Source organism: Trichosurus vulpecula, chromosome 4, assembly GCF_011100635.1.
Source record: "Trichosurus vulpecula isolate mTriVul1 chromosome 4, mTriVul1.pri, whole genome shotgun sequence".
In the NCBI taxonomy this organism is placed as follows: Eukaryota; Metazoa; Chordata; class Mammalia; order Diprotodontia; family Phalangeridae; genus Trichosurus; species Trichosurus vulpecula.
This window is the reverse complement of record NC_050576.1, coordinates 209,596,961-209,624,454: the sequence shown is the minus strand read 5'-3', so window position 1 is coordinate 209,624,454 and position 27,494 is coordinate 209,596,961. Positions and strand designations below refer to the sequence as shown.

The 27,494-nt window shown below is 39.9% G+C and overlaps 1 protein-coding gene across 1 annotated transcript in view; it reads right to left on the bottom strand.

Moving 5' to 3' along the window:
• Nucleotides 1-14,791: 14,791 nt before the first annotated feature.
• RGS9 (regulator of G protein signaling 9) overlaps nucleotides 14,792-27,494 on the bottom strand; it is a 107,884-nt gene continuing 95,181 nt past the window's right edge. The window contains exons 15-17 of the mRNA XM_036756212.1: nucleotides 23,083-23,221; nucleotides 17,909-17,994; nucleotides 14,792-14,974 (exon numbers count right to left, since the gene is read on the bottom strand). Of these exons, the coding sequence (XP_036612107.1) occupies nucleotides 14,800-14,974; nucleotides 17,909-17,994; nucleotides 23,083-23,221 (400 nt within the window). The 3' untranslated portion in view covers nucleotides 14,792-14,799. The remainder of the gene's footprint in view (nucleotides 14,975-17,908; nucleotides 17,995-23,082; nucleotides 23,222-27,494) is intronic.

Below are 27,494 nucleotides of genomic sequence, written 5' to 3'. Positions count from 1 at the left end.
CCCCCTTATTAGGGGACCTAAGGACTGTCCCCCTATGTCAAGGCCTGAGAAAGGACTCCATTCCTGTGCTACTTCAGGCACTACTAATTCTAGGGCCTGGTCATAGTGGCTGCTATGGGTGTCCCACTGCACCTGATTAAGCTTTGTCATATAGCTTTGGATGCTGTGGATGGACCCCTATATTGAGGTCTGCTCTGAAAAAACCCACCCTCCATTAGAATAGAGAGAGGAGGAGGAGGAGGAGGAGGAGGAGGAGGGAGGAAGAGAGAAAGAGAGAGTTCATAAGACTGAGAGTGGAAGCTATCTCTTCTTTTACATTTTTTAAATTGATGCAGTCTACCTCACCCCTCAACAAATGAACTGGGGTATATTGGACACATTCGTCCATACCCCCATTCTAGAAAGTTCTCAAGGTTCCTGGAGAGAATTGAGCATTGTTCTTTCAAATGCCACGCACCAAAGAGTCCCAACAAAGTCTACATGGCATGGGTCTCAGTGGCCTCCCAAGTGCCATAAAAAAAGACCCCAAAGTAGTTCCTTCAGCACAGTTCTTAGACAATCTCCAAATTCCCATCTTTAGGGCAGGCTTACTATCAACCCTGGAGTGAAACTGACTCAGGCTAATCTGGTAGCTCAGTTTCAGGATGGAAGTGAAACGAGATATTCATGGAACTTCTGACTGTTAACAAAAGGAAGCTAACTGAGCCATAGCATATCCAGAAAGGTTATAGCGTTGATTCAGTCGGAAGCAGCTTCCCTGCCTCTGTATTTGCCATACTAGACCTTAGGAAGTTGCTACTGATTCTTCATTGCTGACTTTTTGTGCTTGGGTCACCAGGGGTCGATGTACCTTGGCCCCCTGAACCAACAAAGACTGAAAGATTGGTTTTAAAGACTTTTAAAACTACAGGAAAAGAAAAACTAAGGAAAAAAATCTGCCCACATGGCAAATTTTGCCTCTATCACAAGGTTCAAAATGTTGCATATATCGTCAGGCATGATCAATGTGTTAGTTGGTTTTACCTGACCTTGTTATAAAGGAAGATTCACTGGGAAATGATTGGGAAATTTTCCTAATTTCTGAAAATGACTGTTATAATAAAAGATATCAATAAAATGTATTTTTTAAAGAGGGAGGAAAAAGGTAGGGAGAAGCCTGAGTTTTTGGAGATACCTATCACCCTCTGTAGGGAATCTGCTTAAACTTAAGAGCACTGGAATAAAACTTAGGAGACTTAGGTCAGTTTTCTCTTTTTTAAAAATAAATTTATTATTCATTTTAAACATTCAACTTTTTAAAATATTGAATTTCAAATTCTTTCCCTCCCTCCTACCTCTCCTCCACCCACTGAAAAGGCAAAAAATGTGATATTAATTATACATGTGAAATCTTGCAAAATGTACTTCCATATTAGCCATGTTGCAAAAAAAATGGGGGGGATAAAATAAAAGAAGTGAAAAAATTATCATTCAATTTGCACTCAGAGTTCATTAGTTCTTTCTTTGGAGGTGGATAGTATTTTTCATCATAAGTCCTTCAGAATTGTCTTAGATCATTGTATCAATCAGAATACATAAGCCAGTCACAGTTGATCATCACAAAATAGTTCTGTTACAATGTTCTCCTGGTTCTGCTCACTTCACTTTGCATCAGTTCATATAAGTCTTCCCAGGTTTTTCTGACACCATCCTGTTCATCATTCTTATAGCTCAATAGTATTCCATCACAATCATATACAACTTGTTCAGCCATTCCCCAATTGATGGTTTTTTGCCACCACAAAAAGAGATATTATAAATATTTGTGTTCATATAAGACCTTTCCCTTTTTCTTTGATCTCTTTGGGATACAGACCCGGTAGTGGTATTTCTGGGCCAAAGGGTATGCTCAGTTTTATAGCCCTTTGGAGATTGTTCCAAATTGTTCTCCAGAATGGTTGGACCAGTTCACAACTCCACCAGCAGTGCATCAGTGTCCCTATGTTTCCATATTACCTCCAACATTTGTCATTTTCCTTTTCTGTCATATTAGCTGATCTGATATGTATGAGGTGGTACCTTAGAACTGTTTTAATTTGCATTTCTCTAATCAATAGTGATTTAGAGCACTTTTTCATAGGACTATAGTTAACTTTGAGTTCTTCTGAAAGCTGCCTATTCATATCCTTTGACCATTTATTAATTGGAGAATGACTCGTATATAAATTTGACTCAGTTCCCTATATATTTGAAAAAATCAAGCCTTAATCAGAGAATGTGCTATAATTTTTCCCCTTGTTTCCTGCTTTCCTTCAAGGTCTGTTTTATAAGCGGTGGTGTGTCCATGGGCATATCACCTTTCCTTCCTCCCACCTTAATATTCTTATCTGGAAAATGAGAGGATTGGACTAAATGATCTTCAGGATTCCTTCCAGTTCTAAGTCTGTGATCCTATTTAGGAAGGCATGGAGAGGGCAAGATGGCTTGACAGTATCTCAGTGCTCCATCACTCGTTGTGCTATGTGGAAATACACCAGAAGCCATATGATAAACAGTAGCAGCAGCATATCCCAAAGATTTTATCACATATCCCAAACCTTTTATAGGTTTGAACGCAGCAAGGATAATAATCTGGTCAGAAAGTCTCTAACAGGAGAGCTCTTTTCTCTTTCCCAAGAAAGAGAAGATCAGTATCAAGGGAAAATTTTTTAAAAAAGCAGAGAGGAGACCCTTTCCCGTCAGACTTCTCTCTGCCTCCCCAGCTTAAAATCGTGATCTTAATGTATTTTAGATAAAGAACAACCTCCATTCTTGACCTCTTCTTTGCAGAGTCACCTTCCCAGAATCTGAGTCTAAGCATTCCTCCTTGTCAACCGGGGATTGACTCTCATGCGCCTCTAGTTTATCCTGTTTTCCCTTCATCCAGACTCCCCCAAAGGCAAATAATGTCTTTTTTTCCAAGACCTGAATGATCAGTCAAGTGGCCTACCCTAGGCCTTCTCCTCAGTGTTCATCAGGCATTTCTTACTCTCCTGATGAATGTCCACTTTGTTTGCAAAAGGAAGTCAACCACTGCAGGAAGGCTGCTGTTCATCCTTTGTTTTTGAAGATCAATGACGTTCACAGGGTGATGTATTGGTAAATTGGATTTAAGTGAGGCAGAGCTGCACAACATCATTAGCTTTACTCTCTATTTCAGAGTCAACAAAATCCAATGGCAAGACAAAAGTCAAGATGACTGGTGATGACCTGGGATGCGGCGGATGACCTTGGCGTCTTCATATCTGACCAAACTCAAAGCGCTCCACAGCGCCTGCTTCAGCCACCTTCATGGCTATTGGAACAAATTGTTCTCATGCACCCATTCCACCAGAAGAAGTCTTCACATACTTGGGGTAAACATCCCCCTAACTCACCAACAGGTTTGAGGCTTCTTGGTTGCCCTCAACCTGGTCTAGCCGCTTTACTAAGATGATTTTACTGGAGGGTGGCAGCTGCCCATGCTGCAGCTTCTTGGAGACACAGGTGAGAGTTGGGTTGTAAGAGGGTGGTGACATTCCCCCCTTCTCCACCCCTCTCCATTCTAGGGCAGGATTTACACTAGAGCCACTTTCCCCAAAAAGAGTCTTTAAGTTACAGTTTTACCAATCAGGCATGATAGACTCAAATTCCATTGACTTAAATCATCAGTTCTTACAGTGATGGTTTATCTTCATTTCTCACTAATTCTCTCTCTGTCTCTCTCTTTCTGTCTCTCTGTGTGTGTCTCTCTCTCCTTTTCTTTAAGACAGGATTTTTTTATTTCTCTCCCAGGCTAGAAGTACAGCAGCCATTCACAGACCCAATCCCACTACTGATCAATATGGGAGCTTTATCATTCTCTGTCTCCAACCTGGGCTAATTCACCTCTCCTTAAGCAGCCTGGAGCTCCCTTTGGAGAGGGAGGGGGTGGAAGGAGAGGAGATGAAGTTCAATATATTGGTGCTGGACTTAGGATAGACATCTAATTGCTTTTTTTAGTCCTACTACAAGTGATTAGTCCAAGCTCAAGTGATCAATCAGCCTCTGCCTGCCAGGTAGTAGGGGTTACTAGCATGTGCTACCATGGCCAGCTTTTTTTTTCATTTATGATTAATTCTAAAGTGGTTCTTGGTATGTATTCTCTGTGTTTCTCTGTATTTTTGGTTAAATCTCAAGTTGCTATTGTTCAGGTGTGTCCAACTCTTTGTAACCCGATTTAAGATTTTCTTTGCAGAGATACTGGAGTGGTTTGCTATTTCCTTCTCAAGCTCATTTTACAAATGAGGAACTGAAGCAAAAGAGGTTAAGTGACTTGCCAAGGTTCACACAGCTAGTAAGTGTCTGAAGCCAGATTTAAGCTCATGAAAAGGAGTCTTCTTGATTCTAAGCCCAGTGCTCTCCATCTAGCTGCCCCTCAAACTCACAACACTGGACTTGGAGTTACAACATGGGAGTTTGAATCTCAGCTCTCTGCCACTTACTAATTGTATGTCCTGGGCTCTGTTTTCTTATCTATAAAATGAAGTTCAGTGGGGTGATCCTAAGGTCCAGGTCTAAAATCGTATAATCTCATCTTAAAGTTAGTATAGTAGAAGGATGTTTATATGGGAGTCAGGAGATTAGAAGACCAATTCCAGATCTAAGTATATCCATGATTATGACTAAGTCATTTCACTTCTCAAGTCAACAAGGATTTATTAAACTTGGCAAGTTACGCCTGGGCCTCCACTTCATTATTTGTCAAAGTGGTAGGAGCTCTGCCCAGGAAAAGACTGGGCTTGTGAGAAAAGGAGCAGCACAGGCACCAGGGTCCACAGCCAGGTTGTGGACATAGCTGCAGGGTAGAAATTTGTGGTGGGTAAAGCCTTCTCGGAGGTTTCGGAATCAACTTGGACCCTGTGAGCAGAATCACATTTCACAGGACGTCGAGTGGCTCCTAGGGGAGAAGCATGCCAGGATGCTTGCATGTTGACAGGACCTTGTTCTTGAACAACCCCCATGTCTATATTTGGGTTCCAAATTTTAGGACTTGGTCCTGCTCATTCCTCACACACACAACCCTCAATCCCACAGAGCTATAGCCATTTAAAATACTTCCAAGAGCAGCTAGGTGGCTCAGTGAGTACAGCACCAGCCATGAAGTCAGGAGGACCTGAGTTCAAATCCAGCCTCAGACACTTGACACACTAGCTGTGTGACCTTGGGGAAGTCACTTAACCCCAATTGCCTTGTCTTCCCCCCTCAAAAAAAACAAAATAAAATACTTCCAATTGAGTAATTAAAGGATCAGAAGAAAGTCTAATCTATACTTTAGAAAGCATCAGCATGGTTGGTTTGAACTTAAGGAATAACTAACTAAACCTTGTACTTCAGGGGTGACTTGGCTGCATCTTTGATTCAGCCGTGTATCATGCCCCTAGGGCAGCTAGGTGGCACCATAGTGCACAGAGTGCTAGACCTGAAGCCAGGAAGACTCATCTTCCTGAGTTCAAATCTGGCCTCTGACACTTACTAGCTGTGAGACCCTAGGCAAATCACGTAATCCTGTTTGCCTCAGTTTCTTCATTTGTCAAATGAGTTGGAGAAGGAATTAGGAAACCACTCCAGTATCTTTGCCGAGAAAACCTCAAAGTGGGTCATAAAGAGTCACAACTAAAAAGACTGAACAACAACATGCCCCTTGCCTTTCAGTTATAGTTTGTGTTTCCTAGGTACATAGAGTGCTAGTTATGGCTCTATAGTTATACAACAGGCAATATAGCATAGTGGATAGAAAGCTGGTCTTGGAGAGAGCAAGGCCTGGGTTCAAGACCTGCCTCTAACATATTCCTGGGAAAATCACTTAACCTCTCAGTGCTCCAGGCAATTCTGTAACACAATAAAGTTGCAAAGAAAGAGCATACCTGCATTAATAGAGGGAGTTTACTCACCTGGAAGTACCCTATACTAATGAAATCACTAGCCCTTGAGTCTAGAGCTGAGAAAGCAAAAGAAAGCACCGACGTGGCTCTGGATCTAGTTCCAAGGATCTTAAATACTTTTTAAAGCATTTTGCAAGGAATGATGATTCACTGAATTTTTTGGCCTTAGGAATCCAACAGAGCAAAGAGCTTTGTCCCAAACGAGCAAAGATGAAGAAAATACAAATGGATTTTTCACAGACTCTGTCTACTGTTATCTTTTTGGAAAATGCAGAACTACCTTCCTTGCAGATCTGTTTTCTTCCCTCCCCCACCCTTCTTGGCAGTCCCCTTTCCTCCAACCACCTCAGCACAGCAGCCCTTTCTCCTCCAAAGCACCCCTACATTAAAGCCTCAGCAGGAATGAAACTAGAGAATAGATGTCTGGTTTAGTGATACAGCCTTGGCTGCAATGTCCTCTTCAACAATGAAATCCACAATGGCTCCTAGAGAGAATTGAAAAAACAAATCCCTAAGAGCATCAACTCTAACCTTTGTAAATGCCACCCAGCCATCCTATTGTAGGAATCCAGAGTGTCCAGCCCAGGACCTAAATAATGACCCTGAGGGCAGCTGTTTTCCTCTGAAGACTGTCTTCAGATCACATCACTCCTGCTTGAACCAACTTGAAATGCTAAGACAGCAATTCCAAAAGAGAAAAACTGAGAGAATAAGAAACCCCTCCCAATAGCCTCTTGGATTTCAAGAAGTTTTCATTGTTTGTTCCATGTGGCCTTTGGCTTTCTGGCTATAAACAACATATAACCCAACAACACAGTGGGATTCTATCTCACTCTGTAGCAATCATTCATTGTTCGTACCATGATAGAGTAAGGAGGACAAACCAGAGTTAGGGTAACTATATGTAACGGCATAAGCCAAGCCAGGCCCCATGCTACAGACCAACAGGTGTCTGGGGCCATAAATCTTATTTCAACAGGTCCCTCCTTACAGGTAAATGCAGTGAAAGATCTTAATTAGCAAGGCCAATAGGGGATTGCCTTCCTTGAGCTTAAGGGGAAGTCTCCCCTATTGAAAAAGCAAATACCTGGAAAAGGGTTACATACACTTTAATCTCTTATTAGATAACACTTTAGCACAGCTCAGACCAAGGTTTTCTGAAAAGATAGAAAGGAAGCTCTAGGGCAGAACATCCCAGGGCCCCTCTCTGAGATTTAGAAAGTTCAAAAATATAATATACCGTGCTCTTCCTTAGAAACAGCTGAGTTTAATGCCAAAATTAGCAAGAATAATTAGTCTAAATAGGAAGCTACCAGAATCCCTCCCCACCCCCATTTAATAATGTGAGTCTCTGAATCACTGTGGTAAGTCACCCTCCCCAACTGAACAGGGCTCTTTTCCTTCCCCCCCCCCACCATTATTTTGTATTTATTTACATCTTATATCTCCCCCACCTTCCTCTAGGACAGGAACTATTTCCTTTTCATTTCTGTATACCACAGGAGGAATTTATATAATGTATTTTTTGTTGAATTAAATTGAATCAAAATGTTCTTAATTACTTCTCATTCTAACATCATGATTTATTAGAGCTTGTTGTCCATAGCACCAAAATTAATAGTTCCAGCTCTGCCTTAGGGGGACAAGGATACATAGGAGACAGGGATGGGAGGTGGGGGGAAGTGGTATGAATGGTACAAATGTATAAAAGATAAAGTCTAATTGCATTGAAACTTTGAATTAGACCAACATTGCCTTCTAATTTGACTTCTAATATGAATTCATATTCATCCCATCAGGCAACTAAATTGAAGGGTACCTGCTTATGGGTCAGTGGAAGAAAAAAAAGATTGGGGAAGGAAATTCAACCAAAGATGATTAAAGGTAAATTATTTTCTGACTTGGGAAAGTAGACTTTTTAGAGTCTTAAAACTACCTCAATTTGTCAATAATTCATTGTATAAAAGTAAAAAAAAAATGCTTTTCTTACTCCTCTCTACCCACCAAATCTGTAATTCCTATCTTCTTTCCTCTTCATCCCTTGATTAGAAGTTGCATAATCCTCACCCTTTCTCTCTCTCTCTCTCTCTCTCTCTCTCTCTCTGACACACACTCACTCACTCCACTCACTCTTATCCCTCTAAGAAAAGACTATAGGAAGCTTAATGAAAGTAATAATCACTCCTCCCTTTTAGTCATTTCAGTTTTGTTCAACTCTTCATGACCCCATTTGGAGGTTTTCTTGGCAAAGATACTTGAGTGATTTGCCATTTCCTTCTCCAGCTTATTTTTCAGATGAGGAACTGAGGCAAATAGGATGAAGTGACTTGTCCAGGGGCACACAATTAGTTTCTAAGGTCAGATTTGAACTCAGGTCTTCCTGACTCTAGGCCTGGTGCCCTATCCACTGCACCCACCTAGCTGCCCACCCTTGCCACTTACTTCAAATGTTTCTTCCTCTGGGAAAATGGTTATCAGCCCAGTTAGCTATGAAAGCTCTGTACTGAGTAAATTTCCTATTCCCCTTCTGCCAGGGTATCTGGTGATCCTTGGCTTTGAGCTCAATTCAATTTTATGTTGTGGGACCGATTTCCTTCATTTTACACCAAGCTTTTCCCTCCAGCAGCATGAAGAAACAAGACAGTGGTATTTAAAAAAAAAACATGCATGGCAATAAAAACAGCAGGATGGAAGGATAGGAAACAGGCAATGATATGAACCAGAAAAGAGCTTAATTTTATTGTACAAGAGATGCAAAGAAGAAGAATGAGCATGATACAGTGAAGGTAAGAAGATGTTAGAAGACAATAATGATTAGACACAAATTCACATGGAAGGGAAAGCACAGGAGCATCTTGTGAATGCTTCCTTTAGTTTCTCCGGGCAGAACTTTTGCTTAGAAAGCTGAATCCATCTTCGGAGCAACAAACAGATGTTTGTTTATTATTGTGTTATTATCAAATGAAGCTGATTCCTACTAGTGAGTTTTTCTTTCTCCTACCAGTGTCTCTCCTTTGGACACCTCTCTTGCAGCCCCCCTTTCCTAAGCCATAAATGACCCATAGCACCTTATTTTTCCAAAAGCATGAATATGAAGACCACTGGATTGACCAAACATGACTCCAACTACCTAGTCTGCCCTTTCATGAGAAGGTCTTGAATGAATTAATGAATGAACGAATGAAAAAAATAGGCTAAATGCTGGGAATACACATAGAAAAAAATGAGATAACCCTTGCTTTCAAGAAGCTTGAAATCAAGTTGGGAAAAATAACACGTAAAAGAAAGTTTAGCTGGAGGGCGGATGGCAAGGCCCAGGGGTCATTATTTTAAATACCTAAGTGGGTCAGATAATCGTATTGGTGAACTGAAATGATATTGGCATCCTACCTTCACCTCAAATATATTATTTTTTTATTCTAGTAAAATTAGGGACTCTTTGCTAGGTTTTGAGAAAAAATAGTCATTTCAGCTGACATGGGGAATCAGGGAGATGGGGTAACTGCTTAAAAATAGCAGAGAGAATATCACAAGAGGCTAGATGAGAGAAGAATAAGAGACTGACCCAAAATTCATTTGCATGGGGTTTAACAGTTCTGTGTAGTCTGTCTATGGGGCCCAAGATGCACCTCAAAGAAAACTTCCATATATTGAAATTATGTAGGAAATGAATTAGATGACCTCTGAGGCCACTTATAACATTGTACAGTACCTGGTTCATAGTGCATACTTAATAAATGCTTGTTAATTAAAATTCTAAGATTCTTTGATTTCAGTTAGGAAGCTATATAATTGGTGGGGGATGTATAATGGAGCACTGGGTATGTTTAGCAGTGAAGGAAAAAATGTGAAAAGTGTGTCTTGTATGATTCAATATTTCCACTTTAAAGTGAATCCTCGATTATCTACACTAATGGCTTAGTTTTACCAGAAACATAAATAACCCCAAGACAATTTCTCTTTCACTATGGCATGTTATAGGCATCTCTTGTTTTTCAGAAGTGCAATGTTAAAACAAATCTATTTCAAAGCAAATCTGACTGTCACATAAGATTAAGTAGATTCTATTTTCCCATTTACTTTCATTCTAAAATATGGTATATATTGCCATGCAGTGGAAAATTCTCCCATAAACAAGTTAAAATGGCATCAAGGCCTATGGAGTCTTGGGGATGCCATGGTACAGGGTGTGCATTTCCAGCACTTTTTCTGGTTCTGGGATATCTTCTTGTCATTGCCATCCTTACACCTTTTTTCATCAACCATTTCTTCCTGCCTGGATGTATCTGGCTTCACACTTCCAGCTCCTCTAACTTAAGGCCTCTCAATGTCCTTTAATGAAGGATGCTAACAATTCTTCAAAGAATTAGGTCCCAACACTTCTCCCATGGATGCTGCCTTCTAGTATACATTGCATTCTAGCTTTCTGTTTCTACAAAAGAAGGTAGTATACCCTATTTGTTAGTATGTAAATTTGAAATTCTGTAACATGAGTTTGCTAAAAATGATGGATACCTAAGGTTTTGAGGTTTCTTTGCCCCTCTTCTCATAGGAGCATAGAGTCAATGAATGTAGAATACTAGGCATTAAAATGTAGAGAAAAAAATCACTTTCCTATGTTCCTATAGCTGGTGAGTGAAGTAGCCAAGACCCAAATTCAAGCCTTCTGACTCCAAGTCAGTCTTTCCTTTTTTTTCTTCCCTGGTCCTCTCTCCACTACACTATACCACCTCTCAAAATTTGACTTATGGTTCTAGTTCACCGTTGGGGTGGGAAGGCAGGACAGAGGAGGGAATGCAGATCTGTGATTTCATAAATTTAGATAACTCCCTGGTGTGGAACATCTCTCCACCAATGCAAATCAGCAACTTTCCTTAACCTATACTCTTAGAGAATTACCTGGGAACATGGATGAGTTATTCATACACACACACACACATAGATATACATATACAGACACACACACACACACACGTACACACACACACGTGAAAGCAGGCCTTGAACTCAGGTCCTCCTTACCCTATCCAACATGCCACACTGTCTCTCTCTATTTTGCTCAGGCTAAAATTAAGATCAGTTTTCCCTATCCAAATATCCATTGGCTCTTCAAACTAGGGTCTCAAACCTAGGTCTATAAGTACAGCTACCTTTAATTCTATACCTAGGATTTCACTTGAGAGTTTCAATGTAGTGAAAATGGTAGTAATCTAGTATCTACATAGATGTGGCAAGGTAAAGAGCTGAGAGAGTAATTCAAATAAATAGCCCTAAAATGGTAAGAAAACAGCTGGGTTTTTTTTCAGCATGGAATGATCTAGGCTGATTACCTCTAGTACCCATCTTCACCACAATCGCCAAACTGTCTACCACTATCTTGGTCCCTGGTTGGGAGTAACTGGGCAGAAGAACTGGGTACTGATGTCTGGAGACCTATAATTAATCATCAAATTTCCTGCAGAGTCCTGCCAAGGAGAACTATACTCTGATCCATGTAAGCTAAGCATTTAACAGTGGGGGTAGAAGGTGACTTGGGACTTGGTAGCAAAGACTAATTTGAGGACATCCTGCTCTCAGTCCTGGTAATTTCAATGGAATAAAAGTGGAGATCATGTTTGTGATGTTGGTCTAGGTGATTACAATATCCTCGTAGAATTAATTGTTCATATATGTACATATATATGTGTGTATATCTATCTATCTATATCTATAGATATAGATAGATAGATAGATAGATATACACATCTCTGTGTACATGTCGTTGAACTGATCTCACCCAGTAGAATTTAAGCCCCTCAAGAGCATGGACTGGTTTTGGTTTTGATTTTATATCCCCACAACTTCACACAGTGTTTTGCCCTTAAGAGGTGCTTAATGAATGCTTATTGGGTTAGAAGATAGTGACAGAGAATAAGCTGACCAGAAGGCAGTAGATAGTGTATTTCTAAGAGCACACTATCAACAGCAATATTCAGAGACCAAAGTTTCTGGAGTTAAGCCTTTCCCCATTTCCATGAATACTTCTAAGTCTCTCCCAGTGACACAATTGGCTAGAATTTCAATGGCTACCTTAAAATGGTTGCTTAATTTGTAGAATTAATAGAGTTTGTTTGATTGACCTTCCATTCTTTCTAGACACAGACTCCCACCCTTACTCTTACCAAAAAAAAGTTTTTGGCTAACAATAATGAATAATAATAATGAATAAAGAAAAAGGACCCTGTTCTTCTTCTTTCATATGGTCCTAGACCCCAGCCACATCACTCTTCTCCAGAATTCTAGTGTCTAGACCATAAGCTTGATTCTCCCCTATTTTGCTAGCTGTATAAACTCAGGACCCAGGAATTATCTGGGGGTACAGTTGTCATCAGAGAAGCATGATATAGAGAGATAGCCTTCGGATCAGGAAGCCCTGGGTTCTAATTCTATCTCTGGACCTGTGTTATCCTGGGCACTCAGGGTGTGTGTACCCTTTTGGTGTCCCCAAGCTACTCATTAAGACTATAAATTGCAGAATAATTGTGGTAGTACTATACCATACCATACCATAACGTACTATACCACCAATACCATTGGAATTGATAGAGGGAATTTCTTCCCCTGCAGTTTCCTATGCATATAAAATAAAAAGTCCAAAAAGTCATAAATGAGTACAGTGTCAATTCGCATGAGAACTTCCTTGTCCTTCAGAGTAGAGGAGAATAGAACTCATCTGGCTATACTTTTTAGAGGATTTTTTTCCTTTTCTTTTTTTTTTTTAAAAAAGATTAGATCTCCCCATTTTGCCCGGGCTAAAAGTACAGAGGCCATTCACAGACTCAATTCTACTACTGAATGGAAAAAGAGCTTTGACCTCCTCTCTTTTTAGGTCTGGTTAATCCCTTCTTGAGCAACTGGTGGACCCCAATTTCAGGGAGCTCACCATATTGAAGCTGGATATATTCTTGGATACCCATCAGCTTAGCCCACTGCAGCTCAGAACTCCTAAACTCAAGAGATCCACCAGGATCAGCATCTTCAACGGCAGGGATGTTGGTGTGTCCCACCATGCCCACCCATCAGAGTATTTTCTAAGAAGGGAATACTTTGATAAAAGTGAGGTGAGCAAGCTACTGTGTCTAGGGTCATTTCATCATCATGAAACCAATGGCCACACACATATGAAAAGGTTGACCCTGTCCTCAACTCTTTAATTTGCCTTCTTGGTGTCCTTGTAGAAATGATTAGCTCATCCTAGCCTTCCAGACATAAGAGTTGGGTTTCCCTCCTTTCTCATCTGACGATTAGCGTAAGCACTGAAGGCTACATCAGGGAAAAAGCCAGAAGCATGGAATCATAGTTGAGCTTGAAAAGATCAAATAGAATTACCTATATCCTGGTTTGGTTAATGCTGGCCTGTTGGGATTACCACTAACTCTAATCAGAGGATCCATTCAATCAACCTAGTTTTTTCATGTCATCCATCCACCTAAACCTTCAGCAGAGTCGTAGCCCATAGCCCTGCCCAGTGTAAATTAGCAAGAAGCCTTTAAAGATATTGCCTTAATTGTTGTGCACGTTCACTTTTCTGGTTGCGTAGACTGAATCCCCACCTGATGTTATTATCCCAGAGAAAGGTCCATCATAAGAAGTACTGAAACTCTTATTCTTGGGCAAGAAGGTAAAAATATGCCTTCATTCATTGGCCTAGAAGGTGCTGCTAAATACAGAAAGGTTTGAGGGTGGGAGGTGGGGAAGCGGGGAGTAATTTAACTTTGACAACTATGGACACTTTATACAAGCTACTGTGTGTTGGAGGCAAACTACCAATAACCCCTTACAGATGATTTTGACCCTAAGAATGTGTCCAGTAGAATGTAAGCTCCTTGAGGGCAGTTGTCTTTGTATTCCCAGCATTTAGCATGGTGCTGTGCACTATGAGGCTGCTAGGTGGCATGGTGTATAAAGCACTAGACCTGGAGTCAGGAATACCTGAGTTCAAATTCAGCCTCAGATACTTCCTAGCTGGGTGACCCTGGGCAAGTCACTTAACCTGTTTCCCTCAGTTTCCTCAACTATAAATGAAAAATAATAATAGTACCAATCTCACAGAGTTGATCAAATGAGATAATGTTTCTAATGCACCTAGCACTGTGCCTGACATATAACAGGTACTATATAAATATCCCCTTCCTATCCCCTTCGTTCCTTCCTCCCTCCCTCCCTCCCTCCCTTTTGCATGGTAGACCTTTAATAGAAGCTTGTTGAAATGAATTCAGAACAGCATGGACAAAGAATGGCTCATCTAGACCTGGAGGGGCTAGACAGCCCTGAGTGAGTGGGAGCAGAAAAGAAAGCAACTGCTGAACCCCTCAAATACCCCAACCCTTGCCCCTAAACTACTTTAATATTCTCATTCTAGCAGATTATCAAGTGGAATGATAGGAAGAGGGAGGGACATTTCAGTTTTACTTTTTAACTGATGTTCCTAAGATAGCCAAGCTTAAAAGAAGGGAAGATTCCATTTCTATGTTTCTCTAATTGAAAAGCTACTCAAAGTATCCTATTTCTCTTCCTTCCTACATTCCAGAACTTAACAAAAGCTGTGACATGATGATTCTGAGTCAGATGTCTCCCCCATCCCCAAGCTTTTCACCTGCTATTTCTGCTACTTTATGAAATAAGGACAGGGAAATTAGCTTTGGTTGCCCTAGTGATACTAGTGGTGGTCCTCCACCAATGGGAACGGAAGGACCTGGAAAGGAAGAGAACCCACTGAGGATGAGAAATGGAATAGTGTGTGCCAGGGATTTCAGTTCAGTGACTTTCTTTAGTTTCCCCACCCCTTTGAAGACCCCTTCTCCCTGCCTCTTCCTTTGCCCTGCCAGGATCTATTAGTTTATTTAGGAGGAATTTCCTTTTTGAGTTGGCTCCTCCGGTCCAGTTTGCTCATGACCTGGGTGATGTCCACCGTGTTGGCTGCTTCTCGAGCTTTGGCCTCTTCCTCCAGCTGCCGAAGGATGACAGGGCTTGGGCTGGACCGGAGATGACGCCGCCTGAATGGGAGACTGCTACTGAAAATAAAAGACAATAAGACAGAGAGGGTGCAAATTAATTAGAGTGATGCATGGGAGAAACCACACTAATTGCCCAGAAAAGATGTTAAGGAGAGAGAAAAAAAATCTGGATTTGTTCAGCTCATTCTTCAAGTGGCTTCCATTCCAATCATAGCTCCTCTGTTTACCACCCAACACAAGCATCCTACTTCTACTTCAGGCTCTCAAGTCTCACCTAAACTATTTCAACAGCCTCCTAACTGGTCTTAATGGGCCAATCCCTTCTACAAACTGTGTCACAGTTCTAATTTGATTTCTGACAAGTCATTTAACCTCTCAGTTTCTTCACTTGTATAAATCACAATTCTTTACTACCTGCCTACCTACCTACCTTCCTACCTTAAAGGGTTGTTGAGAGTAAATCTCTATGTAAACCCTAAAACTATTTAAATGTCACCTATTATTGGGAAGTGGATAAAAATGTGGATTCTTTAGGTTAGACTTTAGGAAGAACTCTACCCTGAAACTATTTGCTAAGCCTCCTTTTCTATAGCAGTCTTTTTCAAAAGGAATAGTTATGGGCTCCTTTTCTCCAGTGATCTGTTAAAAAGGAATAGTTACGGAGTAGGACTAAATGGAGACCTGACAACGTGTACCTGTGACAGCCTCAGTATCAGTTTAGTCAGCAAAGTCACTTATTGAAAGGTTTGGGCTATGCTTTCCCCTCTTCATATCCCATGTTATATAGCACTCTAAGCTGAAGAAGCCATGCTACTCTGTTTTGTGTACTAAGCAGCAGTAGAGAGCCTAAACAAATTCCAGCTGGGCTGTGACCTAGGCTTCCCATTTAGAATCTGTCTCCAGAGTTACTACCAACATGACCAGGAAGTCTAGTTCCCAGTCAGAGCCATGACTAGGAATTTTTGCTCCTGGAATGAGCAGTACACATACAGATGCACACACACGCATGCACACACACATAAAAAAAAGTTCCCTCAGCTGGAAAGTAAGGAAAACACCACCCTGTGGTAGGGAGACAGAAATCCTGAGATAGTGGCTTAAGGTCACTGCTAAAGAAGCTGCCTCAGGAACTGGGGGTGCCAGGGTAGGGAACGAACTCACCTCAGTACACTGAAGGATTGTAATAAGTGCCCTTGCAATATGGTGCCCCCTAATTTGGCGCCCTAGGGAAAAGCCCTCATCATCCCACCCTCATTACAGCTCTGTACCCTGTGAAGCCTAATTACTTGGCAAAATTCAAGTCTTCCCTCTGATCAGGGAATGACAGCTAGATCTCTGATAAGGGACTACACCCAGGCACCCTAGGAACAAATGTTGTTTTCTGACTAAATGCCCCCCTTGTGCTACAGGCAGGGACAAAACTTGAGAGGGAGTAGGAAGAGGAACAGAAGGAGGAGATGGAGGAAAAGGGGGAGGAGGAGGAAGAAGAGGAGGAGGAGAAATGAATAAATGCTTTGGGAAGAGTTGGAGCTCCCTGCCAAATGCAGTGACAAGTACTGCCACCATCATGTTATATGCATGTTGTGACATTAATATATCCTTATAGTTCCCCTAACTGAAAGAAAATAGGTGTACCTCCCTCTCTCTTTCAACTTCCTCCTCTCCCATCTTCTCTTTCTTTCTTTCTCTCTTCCTCCTTCCCTCCCTCTTCACACTTTCTAGCAGCACTTTCTCAGAACTGCTCTTTCACTCCCATGAAACCCTAAACTGTATTATACTTGTCTGTGGACTTACTGTAACTCCTGGTAGAATGTAAATTCCTCGAGGGTGGGGACAATTTCACCTTTGCATCTCCCTCACCCAGCACAGTGCCTGGCACACAGTAAACATACTAAGTGTTTGAGGAACTAGATTAAAGGGAGTAGCCAACACTTATTATAAATTCTGGTCAATCAGGGATTTGGAGCCACTTCCCTGATTCTTGATACTTATTCCTTAATTCTTCCCACCAATCTAATACTGCCCTACATACAAAAATCACCCAAACGGTCACAGAGCCAATTTTCTTTCCCAAAGATCTCAACAGCTCAGTCACACAGGTACCAAGTCACAAGGTACTAGTCCATTTCTGCCTACTTTATTGGCAGGGTGTGTAAAACTATCAAAGTCCTTTCTTACTGCCCAAAGAAGAGGCTTTCCTGTCCTTTGGATGCTCCTAGCCATAGGAGTGACACAAAGATTTCCTTCTTCCTCCTTTTATTACAGGCCCATTATCCTTAACAATGAAAGCAAGTTTGTTTCTGTTTTTGTTTTTGAGACTCCTTTGATGTGTGGCTCTGATCTCTTTTCTTCCCTCTCTGGATTGCCTGAAGATACATTCCAGTGGAAGGGTTGTCATGAGATTAACCAACTTTCTATAAATGCAAATGTATTTGCCAATGTTCAAAAGAATTGTGTTGGCAGGGGTAGGAGAGTTGGTGGCTGTTCCAAAGCCCTGTGTCCACTTTATTTTAAGTAACTCAGCAACTACTTGTAATATTAACAAAGTTTTGGCTCCTATAGTCCCAATTCCAAAGAGTTCAAAACATCTCCTATACGTTATTAACTAATGAGGAACTAAAGAATTAACTAAAGAAGGACACTAAAGAAGAACATTGAAAAGTAGAGTCATATTAATTCCTAAGCAATTCTCCAGTTGTTAGGAATAAGAATGAATATCAATTTAAATCCAAAGAGATGCCACTGTTGATGCTATGAAAATTTTGGGGTCAAAATATAACCAAATTCTTCTAAAATGTTATCAGGAATAAAAACTTACTGAAAGTGATTGATTGCTCAGGAAAATATTGATGGTAGCATGAGTTACAACGTATTGATCTCCTAGAAACAGGCAAATATCTCAATGCCCTGTCATTTGGTGGAAAGAAATACTCCCTTTTCCTCCTTTGTGCCTTTGTACAACAAACCACCAGTTAGGGCAATTCCACTTGCCTTCTCTTGGATGTCTCCTGAGGTTCAATGGCTTTGGCCAGCATTTCCTTGTAGATTGGAGACTTTAAGTATCGAGCATAAGAATCCTGGTAGAAGCAAAAGGAAAAAGAGTCATTATGGGAGAGAATGAGCCAAATCAAAAGGAAAGTGACTGTGGTTTTCAAGCTATTGCAAGACAGAAAATAACACAGCTAAAGAATTGTTCTCTTCCACCTATGATATATAAATCTACATCCTACTCCCAGTCAGCATCAAGAGTGATCTCTTAATCTCTCTCTCTCTTTCTCCTTCTCTCCCTTCCTCCCTCTCTCCCTCTCCCTCTCTCTCTCAAGAGGATAGGGAGGCTAAGCGATTTGACCAAAGTCATATAAATAATAAGCAGCAAAGTCAGGATTTGAACCCAGTCCTGTGACTTCAGATCTTATACTATAGTGCCCTGCCTTCACAATATGGGTCAAATCTCGTTATAACAAATTCCAAAGGCCAGGTCGCATGATTTATAGAACTGAAACAAGGTTGTTCCAATTACTGCATAATAAACATAAAACATATTTGAAAAGTCACATGGGGAGTGAGCATCAGAGACTGGTTCAAATCCTTCCTCTAATGCTTACTCTCTATGTAACCCTCAGTAAATCACTTAACCACTCTGAGCCTCAGTTTCCCTATGCGTAAAATGAGGGTGTTGAATTAGAAGGAATGTCACCTAAGGAAACTGACACAGCCTGAAGTTAAATGCCTTGCCCAGGGTCAAAAAGCCAGGAAGTTTCTGAGGCAGGATTCAAACTCAAGTATTCCTGACTCTACGTCCACCACTCTATCTTCTTGGCCATCTTTTGAGGTCTATTGAGGAGGATCTCAACTGGGATACAGTCATCAGAGAAGGGGGTAAAAGTAGGGAAGGGATAGCAGGTACCAGGGAAAAGTGGGACATCTGGTAAATTCTGATTATTCTTGCTAATTAGATGCTAAACTCAGTCCATTCTATGCTGCTGAAAGAGTCTAAGTACTGTCAAGGCTCTAAATTTCAATGCCCTGGAGGCATTGGTCGCTGACCATAATGGCACCTGCTGACATGGGATTTGCCTTAGGAAAAGAGTTGAAAGTGTCTCCGTATTATAAAGATATTTCTTGGTTGTACTTTGTGAATCCTTAATTACAAGCTGAACTGATCCTGGTCACTAATATTAAAGGTTTAGCTTTTCACTTTAGCTGAAAATTCATGTGCAGATGGAATTTTTCATAAGCCAAATAATATTTTTAATATACTAGGGAGAGTTACTATTTAAAGAAACCCTGCAGTAAATCCTTCTGTAAGGTGAACCTGGTTGAATTTCACTAATTTCTTTTAATGGTGTAGGAGAGAGAAAGACCAATCTCATTCAGTGAAAACTTGATCAAAAGTATTAAAGGAATTAAATGTTATTACTGTAGAAAGGGCTTGGATTGGAGCATATTATACATAGAACATGTGTGGAGATGAACCTTCCAGGGACATTCCATAAAGCCTGCATGGAACTGAGCCTGTACCTGGGCCATTTCTTGTGAGACACCCCCTTTTCTCAGCACTGAATGACTTGGCCCTTGGAAATTATTCAGCAATCCTTTATTAGTCCCATGGTCCCCAGACAGGGGGATAGAAAGTGGCGAAGGTGGAGCAGCTAGATGACACAGTGAGTAGAGCACCGGCCCTGGAGTCAGGAGGACCTGAGTTCAAATCTGACCTCAGACACTTGACACATGTAATAGCTGTGTGACCTTGGGCAAGTCACTTAACCCCAATTGCCCTGCCCCTCCCCCCAAAAAAAGAAAGTGGCAAAGGCATGTACACGGAAATGGGAAGAACTATAAACTCAGTAGATGTTGAGGGAAGTGAGATTCTGCCCCCTTTCTCTTTCTCTCTGTCTCTGTATTTATCTTTCTCTCTTCTCTCTCTCTGTTTCTCTGTCTTTCTCCTGTCTCTCTGTCTCTCTCTATTTTCTCTTTCCATCTACCAAGCATGTCAGAACTCTTCAAGCTCTCCCTCAGACGTCCAGTCAGGGAAAGAGCTATTTTTTCCCTTTTCCCCACTCCTGCAGCAATGGCAAATGCTTGCACATGATAGTGAGTGCAGGTACAGATCTGGTCTAGACAAGCCTGAGACTGGACTTTGAACCAAGTCCCTGGTTGCCTCTCCTGAGATAGATATTTCTAGCCTTGATGGAAATCTCATGAGTTCAAGAGGTCACAAACTCCTGGGTCCAGGTGCTGATTACAAAGCAAGAGGTGTTTGCTGCTGCAATAGTATTTTTTTGGAGAAGATAACAAGAGAATAAACCTTACAGTTGACCAAAAGATACGGACCTTCAGTGGGTTGCATGGACACTGAAGACGGCAGGTCAAAGGAAAATGCCTGTTGAGAAGTTTTTTAAATTGTTTCATGTTATAACTATCAATCTTCTTTGGAGAATATAAAATGGAATGTATTATATCATGTTTTAAGTGTTTGCCAACATGTTTGTAAGTCTTTTGTATTTTAGGCATTTCTTTTGTGGTAGAGGAAATAAATTGCTGTGCTATACTTGGTCAATTTTGTACCCTAAGTACTTTTCCTGGAGAGATTTAGTTAATCCTTTCAGGTGAGATCCTAGGCATGAGCCATGCTTACGTTCTACTTAAGTAATTTGCACTGAGGATTCAGGCTGTGGATGTAATAACAACAAAGTTTGAGGGGAAAGCCCAATGCTTCTTTTAGGGGTTCACCCCCAGACTGAATCCAAAGCTAGACCCCCTTAATGGACAGACATACACCTGGTCCCTGAGTCATGGGTTTATATTATCTTCAAACAAAATATGTGTTGTCAGACTAAAATATAAATAGTGCAAAAAAGCAAAATAAGATGAGTTAGCAATTTTGCCAGTTACGGCAACCTACACTGTGTAAAATACTGATGAATTTTTTTTTAATTTAAGCCTTTCATTTAAAAGAATTCATTGCTGAGATGGGAAATTAAATGCATGTGGAAGGAATCGACTTCTTGAGTCCTTGGTTTGAAGAAGCTACCAATTTCATATCAAGTTCCTCTTGCTTGTAACACCGTGAAAATTCATAGAAAAAGAAATTTCCTGCTTTATTCACAAGAAAAGAGAAAATCTGGTATAGTAGAAAGAGTACTGCAATTAGACTAGAAAACATGGGATAAATCCCAGCCCTACAAATCCCTTCTCAGAATAATATCTTTGCCAGTATTCATAACTGAAGGAAATGTTAAATTTCAGTTAAAGGTTAATGAAAATAAGATGTCATTTTTTTTCACATCCATAGATCCCTTGGGAGTCCATGAGCCCCAGGTCAGGAACCCTCCCCCACTAAATAATCTCTAAAGTCATCGATCATAGATTAAGAGATTAAAAGGACCCTCAGAGTTATCTAGTACCTCATTTTGTAATGGAAGAAACTGAGTTAAATTCCTTCTAGGTGTAAAATCATTCTATACACAAGTCTATTTAACAGTTCTTTCTCTGGATGCACATAGCATCTTTCTTCATATGTCCTTTATAGTTAATTTGGGTATTTATAATAGTCAAAATAACTTATTCACTCAAAGTCATTGTTAAAAACAATACTGATTTTCCAAGGGTGGTATGAGGAAAACAGTTTGTAAACTGCTCTAGAAAATAAACAGTTAATTAGGATCAAGTAAACTATTAGAAGTATCAAATTGAGTGTGGATGGTCCAAATTAGTGAAATTTTATTCAACTGGTTTGAATTTATATGTTTTATAGGTTCCTCTTTTGATATATAAAATTTTCTCGAAGTAGGGTACACCTACTTTTCTGGGCTGACATTTTATTCATGCCTTTTAATTTTACATTTCAGTCATTTCTGGAGAGACCACCATTAAAACTACTGCCATGTTTCCCAAGTCATCTTCCCTTTCAACAAATAAAAAGAGTTAAGCCAACTGACTGACATAGGGATCACACCAACTGACTGTATATGCAGTATTCCACATCCGTAATCCTCCACCTCTCAAAGGAAAACAGAAAGGAAGTGCAGATACGCTACATTATGATACAAGGAAGTTGACTTTTTTTTTGTCTTTATATCTCCAGTGCCAGCAGGGGCCTGGCAAATATAGAAGGCACTTAAATGCTTATTTAATTGAATTGTACCTTGTCAGCCCGAAAGAGTAGTTTCCAAAAGGGCGTCACTTAGCCCTAAACAGTTTCAATACAGGGAGGTCCCAGCTCAGTGGTTGAGACATTATTTATAGAGTATCTGCCTCAAACAAATTCAGACTGCTAGTCAAACAAAATTTTCTTTTCTTTTCCAAATTCATTAATTCCCCAGCTTTCTCCAGGAAGGAATGGGGTCCTTTGTAGACACACACACACACACACACACACAAATTCAATCCAACAAGCATTTATTAAGCACCTACTACATGCAAGACATATGCTGGACTCTGAAAATATAAAGTTTTTTTTTTTAGAGCACAAATATTTCCTACCCTCAAGGAGCTTACATTCCACTGGGGATCATAAGTTCATAGGTTTAGAATAAGACGGGAATTTTCAGGTTGTCAAGTGACACCTTCATTTTAAAGATGAGGAAACTGAAGTCCACAGAGGGTAAGAGATTTGCCTAATATCACAGGCCTGGGTGACAGAAACAAGATATGAACCCAGATCCTCTGGCTCCAAGACCAGCACTCTTTACACCACACCACATGGTCCTTGTGTGATAGAGACTATAACTACAAGACAATGTGATGAGGGAGAGAATACTGACAACTGTAGAGATCAGCAAAGGATTCCCTTCTTTTATTTTGAGGGGTAGCTCCTAACTGAGCCTTGAAGGAAACTAAGATGTCTAAGAGATAGAGGTGAAGAGCAAGGTATAAGATATATCTTATATGTATATATATATATATATATATATATATATATTATTTATATGTATATATATATATAAGATATGTACGATATAAGATTCAGGATATAGAGAACAGTCTGTACAAAGGCATGGAGTCAGGAGGTAGAATGTTAAATCCTGGGAATAGCTATCAGAACAATTAACACAGATAATAAATATGGGTGTTTATGTGCTCTTGTTCCATTTCCTCTAAGACTGAGTTAATCTGGAAAGAAAGAAAGAAGGAAGGAAGGAAGGAAGGATAGACTAACAAACCTTTTTCATGAGCATATAGATGTGAGTTTGAGCAGCGTCAAGAACATAGCGATGAGGGTGTTTCAGCCCTTTGACTGTGATGTCCATGGTTTTGCCATCTATATTAATCCACCGCCTTGCTCCTGGAGCCAGAAAAAGCCTATGGGGTCAATAGGAAGTTATTAGCAAAAATTATTAAACCTCCTGAGCCAGAGTGGTTTGGACCAAGATGGAGTCTGTAGCTCATCACCTTCTTCTTCAGAATCTATAGCACCAAACAGAAAGTAGGCCAAGGAAACCATAATAGGTATGCAGCTTGGTCACCACTCTCTTTGCCGTACTCTAGATTTGTATTTGGTGAGGGTCCTAAAGCCTAAAAGCTCAACCTAAAATCTCATGCAAACACAGGTCCCTTATCAGACCTGGCACCAGTACATAAACCTGAGGGGCCATTCTCTTCCCAATTACCTGGTTTCCTTCAAAACTTAATTCAAGAACCACATTATCCAGAAGCACTTTCATGTTCCTCCAAGCTGCAAGGGCCTCCCTGCCATAAATACATACACACACTTAAACACACACACACGTACACGTATATGTATGTGTATACATATATACACATATATACATACACACACATATATATACATATTGTAAGGTGGTGTGTATGGATTACTTAAGCTTATAAGAGAATCATAGATTTAGAGCTAGAAGTGGTTTCTGCTCATGTTGCTCTCCATTAGACTATAAGCACCTTTAGGGCAAGGAACATTGCTTTTATCTTTGTATCTTCAACATCTAGCATTCTTTCTGATACTAAGCTTAATAAATGCTTGCTAGCTGGCTGGCTAGAAATCCAGACAGGAAGGGTTCCCACCAGTGAAATTCAAAACACATTTTGCAAGAGCCTATTTCCTTTTCCCCAAATGACTTTCAAACCCCTGTCCTGATGAATGTCCCAGAAACACTCTTCTTTTCATGAATCCCCAAACACTTCAGAATTTGCCTGGGCAATAAATTTATCCATAACCATGATACCCTCACCCCACTCATCCCCCATTTTTATTTCTCAATAGACCTGGTGTTGGTCCTAACCTAGGACAAAAATAAGCTGCCAGATTAATGACAAGAAGAGCTCTTTTTTTCAAGTTTCTAAATATATTCTTTTAAACTGAGGGAGTCTGAATGCAAATCAAAGCATACTTTTAAAAAAATCTTTATTTTTCTTAATTTTTTTGGTCTGTGTTCTCTTTTATAACATGACTAGTATGAATATGTATATATTTTTTTAAAAAAATACAATTCTATTGATCTCTTTTGCTTTTATATCACCCTCCAATATGTCCCTTCCCCAATATCTCCCAGAGAACCACCCCTTATAATAAAGAATAGGAAACAGAAGGGGGGGGAGGAGGAAATAGTCCAACAAAACTAATGCATCAAAAAAAAGACTGATTATACACAGTATCCCATACCTGTAGTCCCCCACCTCTGTCAAAAATTGGGGGGAGATAACTTTCTCACAGCTCTTCTTGGGAAGCCTGGATACTTTACTTTTACAGAATTGAATTTCAATTGTTTTGTTGTTCTTTTCATTCACATTGCTATAGCCCTTGTATATATTGTTTTCCTGGTTCTGCTTACTTCATTTTGCATCAGTTCACTTTTTTATGCTTCTCTGTATTCATCATATTCATTGTTTCTTACAATGTAGTTTCTTACAATTTACATTGTTTCTTATAATTCCATTACATCTATTCTTCCACACTTTCATTGTATTGGCTTGCTTAATCCACTCGCATTTAGTTATGTGTTAGATTTGTTTTTCTCCATTTGTTTAATGTTACTGTAATTTATTTTCCTTCTTCCTCTTTTAAGTCAGTAGTTTTTCATTACAATTAGTTTTGTTTAAACTGCTTTGATGCTAATGTAATCCCAGAGGTTTTCTCCTATTTCCCTCTCATTTTCTTATCCTTTTCTTGGTTTGAGGGTTTCACTTAGATTAATGATTTATTTTTCTTTCTTTAGTTATCTCTTTCTTACCCTCTTTTGTCCCTTCTCTTTTTCCTCTCAGTTAATTAGTTAGTTCAAAACCTCCCTGTCCCTCCTCCCCTCTAACTTCTTATGTTTATTAGTTTTCTTTTATTGGACATTTCTCTAAGTTTTTCTTTGCTTTGTTCTTTATGTTATTTTCCTTTCTAATATATCCTGAGATTACATTTTCTGATTCATAATTGCATCTTCATGATTCATATGGGACTATACTCTTATTTATTTTTCATTTATTCTCTCCACATTCTCATGAGATTAAAGTTTCAGGAATGCCAAGTTTGAGTTCCCTCCTCCAATCAATTTCAACATTATTGTCTTTTTAATTCTTATACCATCATCCCTTTTTTTCTATTGTGCCTTACTTTTAGAAATCAATTAGTGAGGAAAGCGATGTTGGACAGAAGCAATACTGTGTGGTAGAAATTACCTTGTGTCCCAAATAATGCAGCCTAGCCCAACTCTCTGTTCTCACTCCTTTCCAAAGGCCATGCCATTTTATCTCTGGATCAAAGCACCTCCCTTCACCTTCTGGGAGTCAGTTGCTCTTACATAGGTTCCTTCTCCTGATCCATTATAATAGCTATGAAAGTACAACACTCAGAGAAGATTATTTCCTAATGCATTAATTCTCTCTAGACCACTAGGCCACATGAGGACCTAGAGGGCCTCATGTGGCCTTGAGGCTGCAGGTTCCCCACATCTTTTTTAGACTAAGCTCATTTTGAGGGTCCCATCTCCCATCACAGACACACAGATCCTCTTCTATGGGAGTGCTCTTCAGTTGGACCCTCCAACCTCCAACTGAAGTGAAATATCTCCCAGATTCAATCCCCCTATTCTGCTGCCTCTCCCATTCTCCTATAGCAACCCCCGCCCCCCACCACGTGCCCAGATACTCTAGGGTCCACTAACCCTCTACCATTCACAAATGGATTTGGTAGGAATACAACACCCATTCCTTCTGTCTCCTGCCTTCTCTCTCCCATTCTGTTGGGTTTCTTGTCCTAAACTTCCATCCCACAAAAAGCATTGATATTGATTCATCTGTAGGGGTTCAGGAGGTTAGTCGTTGGTGGTTCATTTTAGCTCTTTCACTTTCATTTTTATTTCTTTATTTTCTTGTATTTTTATTCCTTTGTATCCCTTACTGATGCCTCTTGGAGTTTGGGTTTTTTTTCTAACCTCTTAGGTCAATATTTCTCTCTCACTTTAAAAAAAATACTTCTAGATATGGGATACTACTAATTAGTGGATAAGTAATAATTATACTTTGTAGTTGTACTTATTTTTATGTTGTTTGGGATGATGTTTGCAAGTACAATATTCTTCTCCTATCTAATTTTTTTTAAGGACTGCCTATCTTTTGTTGAATGACCGTCTTGTTTTCACTGATGATTACACTCAACTTCTCAGGGAATATCATTTTGAGTTGTTTTTTCATTCCTTTCTCTGACTCCTCATGGCTACAGAATAATCTAATTTCTTTTTTCTAATTTTCTAATTTCATATTTTAAGGTCTTTCTCCCAGACGCTGGAAAAGTTTATTGCTTTCATTTAAGTTGTTCAATTTAATCAATGTATCCTTGGAATCTAAAGCACAGGTTGCTGTGTGTGTGTGTGTGTGTGTGTGTGTAGATAATCCATGGATTCTCTCAATTGATGCATAATGGTCTATATTTAGAAGTTCTGAGGAGTTCTCTGGCATTATTTCCTGCATTGTGGCATTCAGGGTTTTTTTTGTTTGTTTGTCATGTTTTTCTTGGAGACCTGTGAACCTTCTCTGCGTAGCTTGTTTTCAAGGTCAGTCCCTTTGTCTTATATGGAATTCATAAATTCTCGATATTATTGCCTTTTGTTTTGCTTCTACCACATTGTACTCCATTTCAGTATTTTTATGTTCTAAATCTGTTCATCTGTCTTTCCGCTTGTTTTAAGAGATCCTTCATCATAGATCAAATATTTTTTCTAATCTTCTAATTGAATATTTAAATTCTGCATGGAGAGCTTTAGATTCTGACCTGTGTTCCTTCCTAATTTCTTCTGTGGGTTTCATTTTTTTGTCGTAGAGTTTCTTGTTGTTGTTTTATTCTCTCCTTGAAGAATTCGTGAGTTTTTATTTTACAGAACATTTGTTAACTTTCCTTTTGTATTCTGTTTGTTAAGCTAAGCTTTAAGGTGGTCTCAGCTTCCTTGAACTGGGGGATATAGGTTTCTCTTGGTGTGGATCCCTACTCTCAATAGCCTCTTGGGCAATAGTGATGAGGGCCCAGTCTCTGGGAACCCCCTTGAATCTGGAATACAGTCTCTGGGAGCCCCCTTGAACTGTCCTTGAATCTTCCAACTGGATCTGGCCTTCCCCTAAGGCCACAAGCCTCACATTA